This window comes from Coffea arabica, chromosome 5c (genome assembly GCF_036785885.1).
Source record: "Coffea arabica cultivar ET-39 chromosome 5c, Coffea Arabica ET-39 HiFi, whole genome shotgun sequence".
Taxonomy (NCBI): domain Eukaryota; kingdom Viridiplantae; phylum Streptophyta; class Magnoliopsida; order Gentianales; family Rubiaceae; genus Coffea; species Coffea arabica.
In genome coordinates this window covers 46,284,158-46,296,974 of record NC_092319.1, presented here as the reverse complement: position 1 = coordinate 46,296,974, position 12,817 = coordinate 46,284,158, and the positions used below count along the sequence as shown (strand labels likewise).

General features: G+C 38.1%; 2 protein-coding genes across 5 annotated transcripts; one reads left to right on the top strand and one right to left on the bottom strand.

The window, feature by feature from the left end:
- Positions 1 to 6,375: 6,375 nt before the first annotated feature.
- Positions 6,376 to 11,845, top strand: LOC113691086 (uncharacterized). Of its 4 annotated transcripts, none has more exons than XR_011815298.1 (8): positions 6,376 to 6,929; positions 7,378 to 7,596; positions 8,490 to 8,515; positions 8,642 to 8,901; positions 9,464 to 9,519; positions 9,608 to 9,799; positions 9,917 to 11,004; positions 11,342 to 11,845. XR_011815298.1 is itself a non-coding variant. In XM_072051267.1 (4 exons), the coding sequence occupies exons 1-4, from the start codon at positions 6,498 to 6,500 to the stop codon at positions 8,880 to 8,882; spliced, it is 918 nt and encodes a 305-aa protein (XP_071907368.1). In that variant the 5' UTR covers positions 6,377 to 6,497; the 3' UTR covers positions 8,883 to 9,050. The 4 variants fall into 4 exon arrangements, 1 of the variants encoding a protein (XP_071907368.1); XR_011815296.1 differs by having other exon boundaries at positions 9,917 to 11,065; XR_011815297.1 differs by lacking the exons at positions 9,917 to 11,004; positions 11,342 to 11,845 and having other exon boundaries at positions 9,608 to 9,903.
- On the bottom strand, positions 9,761 to 10,897 carry LOC113691087 (uncharacterized). The gene is made up of 2 exons (XM_027209286.2): positions 10,724 to 10,897; positions 9,761 to 10,576 (listed from the first exon to the last, which is right to left on the bottom strand). Exons 1-2 carry the CDS (start codon positions 10,895 to 10,897, stop codon positions 10,016 to 10,018), a joined length of 735 nt encoding a protein of 244 aa, XP_027065087.1. The 3' UTR covers positions 9,761 to 10,015.
- Positions 11,846 to 12,817: the final 972 nt, after the last annotated feature.

The following is a 12,817-nucleotide window of genomic DNA, read 5'->3' as shown; positions in this document are numbered from 1 at the left end:
CAAGGAAGTCATGGAAGTGGAGCTGGTCGATTGGTGAGAAAAAAACAGAAAAGAAAAGGAAAAAGAGAAAAGTACATCTGCAGGCGCAATTCCTAAGCAGTTGGTCGGAAACTCCAACAACTCTATAAAAGGAAAGAAGTCCGATTCAGGTAGCCTGACTGCCTTTTGCTCTTGTTTAGTTGCTTTCTTGTCTTTTCTGTGTTTGAAGTGTCAGTTTGGTGTGTTAACTTGAATTTTGCTACCTATCTTTTATCTCCATAGTACTAGGAGAGTAACGTGTCTCTAGTGGTAAGTGTTTAGAATACCTTCAGTCTTCCTCTTATGGTTCGATAGAGGAGGAGCTGGCAGAGGTGTTACAAAAATTTGTTTTTTCAGAGAAGGAAGCGGGAAGTACACTCCTGGATCTAGGGGACCTAGATAAGGGGATAACAGAATGTCAAGGTAGCATCATAGGAAAAATAAGAGGGGAGAGAATAGTTAACTTCATAGGAGTTAAAAATTTTGTTATTGTGGTTTGGAGCTATCCTAAGGATCTTAAAGTAGCAGAATTAGAACCTAATGTTTTCCAGTTTACTATCCCAAATTCTAAGGATAAGGAACGGATTATTGACGGGAGTCCGTGGATTATTGATAATCAGATATTAGTGCTTAGGAAGTGGAAGGTGGGGATTGAAGAGAATGAAGATGCTTTCAGTTTAGCCCCTGTTTGGGTGCAAGTGTGGAATCTTTCCATTCGCTGCCTATATAAGGCAGTTGGGAAGAAAGTGGGATCTGTTTTTAATGAGGTTAAGGATGTGTTAATTCCTCGAACGGGAGGTAAGGAAGAGAAACATATGAAACTATTAGCACTGGTTGATATTAAGCAGCATTTATTGAGAGGAACCACGGTTCAGATTAATGGAATGAATAAATGGTTATCCTTTAAGTATGAGAAGTGTCCTGATTTCTGCTATAGTTGTAGTGTCATTGGGCATAGTGAAAAGAATTGCAAGTCTCCTGTGTTGGTGAAAAAGGGGCAATATCAGAATCAATATAGCTCGTGGATGAGGGTGTTTGGGGGAAGAAGCTCCCCTCAAAAAGAGTATAGTCAAAAGATTTAGACATCACATAAACAGGTTTGGAAGGTGAGAAATGGAGAAATGATCAGGATAGAGGAGTTAGAGAAACAGGACAAAAGAGTAGACTTGTCTCAAGACAGGAATGTAAGTAGATCAGATGGAGTTCTGGTAAAAGAGCTACAGAAACAAATAATGGAGAAGGATGGCTTACCTGCTGAAGTTAAGGGAAAAATAGGGAGGACAATACCAAGGTAGAGTACTGAGAAAGAGATAGAGAAGGAGAAAGGGGAGCAAGATGATAGGAACACTAGCACAGGAATGGAAGAAGTTATATCTGAGGAAGCTAGAATTATTGTTGTACTTGAGTCTGTAGGCACTGAGGTAGTCATGGAGGAACAATGAGTCCTAGGAAGGGAGAGGACACAAGTGAATGGGAGGTTAGAATGAGGTGAAGAAGGAGTATAAGGAAGACTTAACATTGGGGGCGAACTAGTGAGTATGGAAACTGATGAAACCACCAACAAAAAGAACAAAGGAGGATTCAGGAAAGAAGGGAAGAGGTTTAGGAGAGTGCATTCAGGTCCTAGAGAGCTAAGAATTCCTCTTACAGAGATCAATGGTACAAAGAGAAAGTTTCAACTGAGAGATGAAGATATGGATGAGGCTGTGGAGCAGGAACATACGGACAAAAGGCCTAGAGGAGATCAGAATGAGGGGAAGGATTATGAATTGTTTGAAGGGAGAGGAATCAGCCGGCACTGGTTCTTAAAAGACCAATGAGAGCTATGGTGTGGAATTACCAAGGTGCAGGGAGCCCCTTGACAATTTCCCACTTGAAGGAGGTTAACAACCTCCTCTCCCTGAACATGATCTTTCTGAGTGATATTAAGGATAAGGCTAAGTACTTGGAGAAGGTGAAAAGGATTCTGAACTTTGATAATAGTTATGTGGTAAAGGCTATGAACAAATCTGGAGGGATGAGTTTGATGTGGAATGAGAAAACAAAAGTTAAAGATATCAAACACAGCCTTTACCATTGAAGAACTTTTAGAGGATGAAGAAGTGAAATAGGAATGGTGGCTGATAGGAATTTATGCCAGTTATGATAAACAGATGAGGAAAGGGCAATGGAAAGTTATCAGTAGAAAGAAAGCCCTGTGGTGGGAAAATTTGTTAATTATGAGGAATTTTAATGACTTATACTCAAGTGAGGAGAAGTGGGGTGGCAGAGCTAGGGAGGAGTGGAGTTTCTATGATTTCAGACACTTCATTCAGGAGAACCAACTGGTTGATATTGAGTTTGAAGATAACCCCTAGACCTGGTGTAATCAGTGGCAAGATGGGGAAATAAGACAAAGGTTTGATAGGGGGCTTAGCAGTGGAGGATGGAGTAACCTTTTTGAACACCCTAAGTGTACTCACCTAGAAAGCTTGGCCACTGAGCACAGCATGTTGATACTAGACACAATCCCAAATGAAAGGAAAAAGAGAAGGAAATTCTACTTTGACAAAAGATGGATTCAGGGAGAATGAATTGGAGAAGTGATAAAAAAGGCTTGGAAGGAGGATATAAGGGGATCTAAAATGTTTAGGATAACACATAAGATTAAGAGATATAAAGTTGCCTTGCTGAAGTGGAGAAATGGTTTTATTGAAGACTCTAGGAAGAGGATCTCAACCCTGAAACAGCAGCTGATAGAGGAGAAAAGTTCTGATATTGAAGGTAGGAAAGAAAGAATTGCAGTTCTGAAAAACCAGTTGTTGGGAGCTTACAGAGAGAAGGAACAATATTGGAGTCAGAAAGCTAGGATTAACTGGTTACAAGAATGAGATAAGAATACCAAATATTTTCATGCAATGGTAAAGGGGAGAAGAAAAAAAAAACAAGATAAGGAATCTGCAGATGGAGGATGGATCTTGGACAACTGATGACAAGGAGATTGCTGAAGAGATAGCTAGATATTATAAGCAAATCTTTCAGTCTACTAGAACAAATGGTCTAGAGGAGTTACTGGATGGTATTCAAGAAACAATTACTGACCAGATTAATGTTAATCTTACTAGGCCTGTGGAGGAAAATGAGATTAAGATAGTAGTTTTTGCCATGAATCCCAATACGGCACCAGGGCTTGATGGGATGACATCCCTCTTCTTCTAAAAATTCTGGCCTACTATTAAGGAAGATGTGGTGGAAGCAGTCAAATCTTTCTTTCAGTCAAGACATATCCTCAAATCTCTGAACCATACCATTATCTCTCTTATTCCTAAGGTGGATCTGCCCACTGACTTGAAACAATATAGGCCAATCAGCCTCTGTAATGTACTCTATAAAGTAATCTCCAAAATCCTAGCAAATAGATTGAAGCTTGTTCTAGAACACTGCATTAGCAAAAATCAATCAGCCTTCGTTCCAAATAGACAGATTTGGATAACATAATCATTTCCCATGAATGCCTTCATTTTCTTAAAAACAAGACAAGGTAAGGATGGCTATACTGCAATCAAACTGGACATGTCAAAAGCCTATGATAGAGTTGAATGGGGTTATTTGAAAGCTGTGATGGAAAGAATGGGGTTTAATCAGGTGTGGGTAGCTTGGATAATGGAGTGCATTAGTTTTGTCTCTTATTCCTTCAATGTTAATGGAGAGACCAAGGAATATGTGATTCCTTCTAGAGGCATCAGGCAATGTGACCCTTTATCACTTACCTGTTCTTATTATGTTATGAAGGCCTCTCTATTCTGCTAAGGAATGCAGCAAGACAGGGATTCCTAAGTGGACTAAGGATCATCAAACAAGGACTTGCTATAACTCACTTATTCTTTGCTGATAACACATTGATTTTCTGTAAAGCTGTGAGGACAGAAGCAAGGAAACTAAGAGAAATTTTGGATCAGTATGAAAGAGGGTCTGGCCAAGTGATTAACTTGAACAAATCCTCTATCTGTTTTAGCAAGAACACCAAAGGAAGAGACAATGAGGAAACTTGCGAGCCATTAGCTGGTGTAAGGACAGTGAACCATGGCAAATATCTGGGCCTCCCAATAGTGATCAAAAGGACAAAAAGAACAAATATTTGCCTATATAAAAGATAGCATTAAGGCCAGACTTAACAGTTGAAAGAACAAGTTCCTAAGTGCAGCAGGGAAGGAAATGATGTTAAAAGCTGTGACTATGGCCATGCCAAACTATGTTATGTCTTGCTTCAAGTTACCTGTTACACTATGCAAGGAAATCTCAGGCATAATGGCCAAATACTGGTGGAGTGAATCAGAAGGGAATAACAAGATACATTAGTGTTCGTGGGACAAAATGATGAAGGCAAAATTAGAAGGAGGACTGGGATTTGGGAACTTATTATGCTTCAATAAAGCATTATTGGGAAAGCAGATTTGGAGGATGATCAAATACCCAAACCTGCTGGTTAGCAGAATATTAAAGTCCAAGTACTATCCCAAGGATTCCATTCTAAATTGTGAGATTCCCAAAAACTCATCTTGGTTCTGGCAAAGTATTATGTTAGCCAGAGAGGTAGTCAAGGGGGCATTCTGAAAAGAGTTAGATCAGGGAAGAGTATAAGAATTTGGAAAGATCAGTGAATTCCAAACAATCTAAATGGAAGACCAACTACAAGGATGCCAGACAGTGGGGAGGAGCAAAATGTGGAAGATCTGATTTCAAACTTCAAATGTAATAGGAATGAGATTTACAGGAGGTTCAACAGGGAGGATACTAAAAACATTATGAATATACCTATTAGTCTGTCAAGGTCTGGGGACATGCACTTCTGGGCACATAGCAAACATGGGGAGTACTCAGTTCAATCCTGTTACCAGGTTCTGCTAAAGGAAGAGAGGAGTAAGGGAAAAGAAGCAAAAGGAGAATCTGGATCGAGTTATGATGACTCCAATACACAAATTTGGAAAACTCTCTAAGGACTGAACATCAAGCATAAGATTAAGCTATTCATATGGAGGTGCATTACTAACACCTTAACAGCCTGGGAAACAATATTCAGAAGAACAAAACAAGGATCACCTCTCTGCTCAAGGTATGGAGATAATATGAAAACTGTGGAACACATTCTATTCCACTGTCGGCAGGCTCAGAAGGTATGAAAGCTTGCACCAGTACAATGGGATGGCATCCAGAATCAGACAGGTTGCTTCAAGAAGTGGTGGGCAGCATTAGTTCAAGCCACAAGTAGGAAAGAAGGAAGACAGTATATTGCTCTGACTGCCAACATACTCTGGCAGTTATGGAAAGATAGAAATGAAAAGGAATTTGAAGGGAAGGAAAGAGATGACCTAAAAATTATACATAAAGCCAGTATAGAATGGATGGAGTATGAGCAAGTTAGAAAAGGCAAGGATGAGAAAAGTACATCAGAAACAGATAAAGCAAATGAGAGAGCACAGGAGGGAGAAAGGTGAGCTGATGGAACTTCAGATTGCTACCAAGAAATCAGCAGTGAGCCATAAACTGGGAATTGGCATAGTTGCCAAGCAATTTGAAGGGAGGATCAGAGCTAAATGGACTTTAGTGGATAGAAGCTCGCAAAAGGATATTCAAGATGAAGCTATAGCAGTAAGGTTAGAACTAATGAAAGCAAGACAACAAAGTTGGCAAAGAATCAAAGTCATTAGTGCTAATAAGCAACTTATTGCCTTGATAAGAGATGGGAAAGGAGACAATCCAAACACGGCTACGTTGATTGAAGACATACATGCTTTAGCTAATCTGTTTCAAATGTGCTTTTTTGAAGTTAGGAATGTTAGTAATATGATTCTATGTAATCAAATTAGCCATTATGTTCTAAACATACTTATGGATGAGGAGAAATTTTTTGGCTCTTCTTAAATATCATGGTACACTTTGTAAAGTTGCTTGAGTCTTTGTTCAAATATTGTACATTTCGATTAGTTATAAAATATCATTTATCATTTCCGAAAAAAAAATTACCCTCGTGACTCTCTTAATTCTATTCTAAGCCCTGTATTCTTTGTTGTAAATGATTTAAGGTCAAATTTAGGGTTCCAAATTCTGGAACTTAGGGGAAAAGTGAAAGTAAAATTCTAAGAAAACCAATTCCTTTCATATCTTCAAACGAAATAAAAGGAATTATGTAGTAAATTCTGACTAAAACTAACAGGAATAAATCAAGAAAACAAGAAATTGTTAGAATCAAGACATTCATGTTCTTTTGCAATGTTCAATTCCATTGCCTTCCTCTACCAGTGGGGCATCACGGGACCACGGAGATTTATCCCTGATAATACCCAAGGGCTTTTCTATTTCCCTAAAAAACACAGAAAAAAAAAATCAAGAGAATGAATTATGATTTTGGTAGTAGATCTCACATAAAGAAAAAACTGAAAATACAGAAGCAGAATCAAGAAGCATCACCATAAACCCCTCCTTATCACCCAGGCCTCACCATGCCTACTCTAACTCTAAAATCACCCCATGCTCAAATCTTCCAAACTCCACCACATTGCTACTTCCCCTTCCCTCAATCTTCCTCTTCCCTCCTCACCTTTTCTCCTCTGCCCATTTCCCCTTCTTGTCTTAACTTCCTCTGTAAGTCCCTCACAGCCACCATTTCCCGCTCTGTCTCAGCCCACAACCACCATACAACCACTGAACCATGGCTGGCCCAAGTCCCAGAACAACCCAACACCACCGCCACTGTAGAAGAGGCACCTCCAGAAGAGGGCCCAATAGAAATCCCATCTTCCAGTCCTTCCGTTTTCGCCACCTCCGACAAGCCTACTCCCATCCAAACTGCCACCAGTGTCCTCCTCACTGGCGCCATCACTGTCTTCCTCTTTCGCTCCATCCGCCGACGTGCTAAACGCTCCAAAGAATTGGTATGTCAGTCCAACTATAATTGATGCCCCTTTCTGTATGATGAATTTGGTAATTCTTTAACTTTAATTACTAATCCTGTATATTAGACTCTAATTGTTTCTGAATAGCATACGTTTTAATTTGCCAGTGGGATGATTATCGCTGTGTAGCAGCTGATTATTTGGGTGTTCTTGGTTTCTTGAGTATTTATTCAGATGTAAAGTTGGGATTTTTTTTGCATCTTTAGAGGAGTTTTTTAGCTAAAGTGTTGTTACTTTTAGGATTGAGGACTTGATGCATGCACTTTTATGAGAAGATGATGCCTTTCTGATACTGATAGGACGATATATAAGCTTGTATTGCAAGTTGTAATGCGATGAGTAGTTAGAAGAGGCATGTAATGTTTGATTATTTGTATCTTTGGGTGTTCTTAATGTGGAAAATTTGACTAACTCTTGGTGGGATTAGAAACTTAGGTCATCAGGAGCTAAGAAGTCGTTGAAGGAGGAAGCATTGGAGAATTTAAAGGTAATGGTGCCAACACCGATTGATGCTAAGTCTTCACCTTCACCTGTTCAAGCATTGCTGGGAGGTTTAACAGCGGGTGCCATTGCGTTGCTTCTTTACAAGTTCACCACCACTATTGAGGCTGCTCTCAATCAGCAACCACTTTCAGATAACTTCTCAGTTAGTCCTTTGATTAGCTTTAGCTATATTCACGTAGGCTTGTGATATTGACCTGGTTACGTTTAACATGATATGTGTTGGGAAAAAAAACAGGGGTATGAAAGGTAAGAATTCATGTCCCAAATAAGATGCGTTAAAAATAAAAAAAAGTCTCAAATGAGATGGTTGCTCAACACTATTGTACGTGAATTTTGTGACAATTTGCTTTATAGATAGCAGTTTGGTTTAGCTAGTGCATTTTGTTTCATTACGTGCAATGAGAGAAAAAAGGAAGGAGTTTCAGTTTTTATTGTGAATAAATAACACACCCATAATCTATTATCACTACTCAAGTTCCCCTATGCAAGTCCAGAGTTGTGGTAAATTTCTGTGTGATACTACTTTTCCAACTCAAGAGTCAGCAATTTTTAGAGAAAATTGTTTGCGATACTAATTTTCTGTCTGATACTATAAGCTAATATAGTTGTGTGCTCAGAAGTGTTTAAATGATGAGTCATCATTGAAATGAAACTAGAGAGCAGTGTAACATTGTCATTAAAAGTTGTCCTAACATAGTTGTATGTTCAGGAATGTTTCTGTCTGATACTAGTTTTGGTTCATCTTGTGTCCTGTAATTAAGCATCTCCACAATGTAATAGTGCAATTGCATTATTACTAGCCTTCTAAAACCTTGAATTGTTGTTGACGCTTTAAAACTGATTAATCATGTTGAGATGCAAGTTACAATTATATGTACTCTCAAATTGCCATCCCTGCCATAATAAGCACTTTTATGGGACCCAAAGGAAAGAAGCACCTCGTTTATCATATTTCTGAACCTTCTTAGTAGCTTGACTCTTTTCTTGATTATTTTTCATCTTCGGGTGTTGAGATTATCTTTCTATGTATTCCAGGTTCGCCAGATAACCATAACCATCAGGTATGCTCTGTATCTGTATTATCTCATACAGCTATGTCCATTTAGCTGAGAGATCTACAAACTCTCCAAGCCACAAAGAAAAAAATGAGGCAAGATCTATAAACTCTTCTTATCATCTCCATGCAGGACTATTGTCAACGGTTTGTGTTACCTTGCTACATTTGTCTTCAGCATAAATTCTGTAGGATTACTTCTTTACTCCGGCCAGCTTGTGATCAACTCCTTTATGGGAGATTCTCAACCAAACGAGTCAAAAAATGGAGGTGAAGCACAGGTAAAATCATCAGATGAATCACCGAAAGGTCCCATTGATAGTTCTGGGATAAGGAGTCTTAATGAGGATCCAAGTTCAGATAGTTCACAATAATTGCAGATATAGCTAACAGGTTGGTGGGAACAGTTTCAGTTCCTTTTGTGTGCAACAGGCTCTCATATATGTATTAGTTTTTCTGGTAATGATCTACATCTCTGTATAATGACGCTTTTTATCTCTGCAGTCATTCCTAATTCTATTTTTGGTTACCTTAGTAGTCAATCTTTCTTCTTCTTTCTTTTTTTTTCCTTTTGAGTACAATTTACATCTGTCTTGTTTATATATGTAGCTAGAGTTTCCAATCATTCTTTTTTCTTCTTTATTTCCTTCCCCCTCCCCCAAAACAAATGAGAAATATTAAGGCAAACTTTCCTTGCCCTATTAACTTAACACTGATATACATGACAAGTTTCATGGTAAAGATCAGTATATGCCATATTGTACATGATCTTCTTCTTGCAAAAATAAAATAATAATAATTATAAGCTGCAAAGCTGGTTTATGTTGCCATTTTTCTTCATTATTTTTTATACTTCTCTGTGACCATTTCCTAACTTGTAGAATTTATCCTTAAGATGAATATCTTCTGTTTAAAACTAATCTGTCAAGAAGCTAAATTCTTCTTTCATATGCAGACACCAAAGCCCTCTAGTAAACAAGATTGAATTTAGACTATAACAGCAGGGCAGAGGTTAGCCATTGATTTTATTCAAGCTGAAGAAGGAAAATGCTGTTCTTAAATAGGTGTGCTGACATTAGTTTCACATGAATTTTCCCAGATGTTGTGTTTTTGAGAAGGTCTATGGAAACGGGGATCCCAGCGGTTGTAGTTAATTTGCCTCGTCTAGAACAGACAAAAGGAAACTACTGATTCCCTTGTAAGTTACAAATTTGGAAGGAAATGAATGAACTGGAGACAAGGAAACTTCTGATTTGCTTGTATGCATTGTGGATCTTCAATCTTTATAAAGGTAAAAAAATCTTTGATAAAAACTGTGTACAATTGTGAGTTACAATGTAAATTTTTTTGGTAAATTCAGCAAGAAAAAGGAGAGGTCGTGATTACTCTAGGTAATATTGTTGTATAGGACTGAAGAGTTGATTGCGTTTGAGAGATTCTGCATCGTCTGTAGTTGACTAAGCTTTAAGTCAGGAACCATATATCCAACTGGGAATCACCCGACCGTCTACTTCCTTCCTTGTGGTCGTCTTTCATGATGCTCAACAGCTTTGGTGACTTCAGACACGTCCTGACCAATCCGTGGATAGTGATACAAAACTGTTCTATTTGCGTCCAGCCTAAGCAACAATCCCACCATGGTGACAGAGGAAACAAACATTGGAATTGGACCAAAGACCCACAGCAGAAAAGTGGTGGCTAAATAGAGAACCCTCATGCCAAATTCGTAGAAAATACTTCCTGTTATCATTTCTTTTTCAATGTGGCTCATAGGAACATCCGCGTTTGGCATGGTCATGAGAAAACTGGCATTAACCAAGCACCTTGAAGTTTGTACAAATGAGCCAAAGGCCACCAGGAAGCAGACGAGTAAAGCCACATACTTGATAGAAATAACTGAAGGACTTGTGGCTCCATATATAAGGTTGCTCGTAAAGACTGTCCTGTTAGAACTCCCCAGCCATGCTCCAATTAAAGAGCTCAGCACTAGAGAAATTGAAGACAGCGCAGATGCTGCTGACATGGTGTTGGCAATCACTGATAATGCCGGCCTGTCTTTGGCTTCAATCTGCAGACCATTTTCAAGGTGCTCATAAATGAATGTGCCATATCAATCTGCAGTTTATTTTCAAGATCCCGGCAGAGAACCAAAAAGGTAAAAACTACATGCACAAAGAAATCAAGAAAAAGAAAAAAAGGATTTGAAGTTACTGACCTCCATCATTCTTTCAACCCAAACTCTTCTGTTGTGATTCTCATATCCGATGGTTGTGGTGCTTGGATATCTGAGGTACCTATACAGAAGGAAGTGATGGTACCCAAACATAATGAATAAACTCGCAGGTACCAGAATTACATCCAAGAATTCCTTCCTCCACGGCCCCCACATTCTTCCAGCTATGTCTTCTCCAAGAATACGAGTGTTTTTGCAGACAAAGAAACTATCACTCAACGTCAACCATCACTGCTAGTAGTATTCTCCGCCACTCCAATATGGTATAATTGGAAAATGACACAACTCTTATAAGTTCCTTGTATCACCCTCCCGGTATTGAAGGTTTGAGCATGCTTTTGGCTATATTTTATTTCATTTATTTTATAGCTACACTCAACTGGAGATGATACTACTAATTAAATTATCATGTCATGTTGCAAAACTGCTATTGGATCAAAATGTTATGCGTTCCTTCACAGATGTTTTGTGAATAGAATATAGGACTGGTTGTTGTTGTTTTCATCATTGATAGACTTTTCCTTATGGTACCTTTTTGGTTTAAAAAAAAAAATATCAAAGTGGCTGTAGACCCCAACCTGATTGGTTCTTTTTTTTCAGTTGATCAAGCTTGCTCATGCATGAGTCATGAAACGACGTGGTATCCAAATCCAGCTGCTGGAAAGTTATTATGGAGCATGGACGATTCCTTAGCGTGTCAACAAAATATTTCTCCTGTGATGCGTGTGGCGATTTTTCAAGCGTCCACTGCCAGTTTTTTCCGGAAATAATGGCCATAAAGTCATATTTTTAAAGCTTCAAAGTATTAAACAGAAGTTGAGTTCTCATTCAACACAAAAAGCAAGCCATTCAACGGCCAAATGGGGGGGGGGGGGGAAGCTATTTTTTTCTTGACTGGTTGCTAATGCAAAAAATCAGCATATCCTTGATAAAGGATGAACTAAATTGATATCTCTTCCTTTCAAATCCACATTTTGTACAAATCTTGGGCATAAGTATGTACAATTTGATGCGTGGCCAATGGTGTGGACTCACTGCGAAGTTAAGAGTGAGTCCAAGAACTTAAGCATCAACCATATCAATAATAATTCACAATGCAAGAAAGTTGTAACGAGTCACAGATAGAGGCCAACACTCAAAAGCCATTGTGAGAGGTAAGAGCCAGTGCTGCACTTGTAATGCTGAAATGAAAAAGCTTAAAGCAAGTAATAGAGCAACTGAATGATGTGATACTTATTGTTTTCTGCTTTTTGTGTGTGTGTGTGTGTGTGTGTGTGTGTGTGTTTTTTTTTTTCTCCCCACTTTCAAGAAGAGAAAATGTGACAGTTCTTACTTGTGCTTATGGAGAAGTTCCGTAGTGGTAAATGTATGATGATTCCATATGACTATATATGCCATGTATAAATACCCACTAATTGTCATTTCTTTCTTGCTCACTATCTTGAGAGAGAGAGATGCTATTCTTCAAGCTTAGCCAAGAAATAAGGATGGTATTTACATCAAGGAATTGAATTATTATATGGCTCCGTTTGGATTGCTTATTTTTTTAATGCTACGGTAATACATAAAATTTGAACAACTTCAAAAATACCAAAAACACAAAAATAAAAAAAAAACTTCAAAAATACCAAAAATAACCTCAAAAACACCAAAAACAACCTCATTTATAGAAAAAAAAAAATCACCTATATTGCTACAGTAAAATATTTCAAAAACACCCCTATAACGGAGCCATTGTTTTTTTGATTTGATTAATGAGTGCCTACCAGCATTCATTTAACTAAGATGCATCTCATTTTTTTACTGCAAGGAGAACAATGAATATGAATTTAGACAATCACATAATAAAAAATGTAATTTAAGTACACCGAGTGTTCATAGAGCAACCATTAAAAAATTCTTACTTTTTTATACAGCAAATATTATATAGGTACCTTGACATGTTAGTAAAGTTTCCTATCTCCATTTTCTCTTCCAATTTTGGAGATAAAACTTACTTTTCTTTTCTCTCCATCCTTGCCTACTAAAACTTCCAAGTAAGAGCAGGACACTTTCTTATTGTTCCTTTTCTTTAAA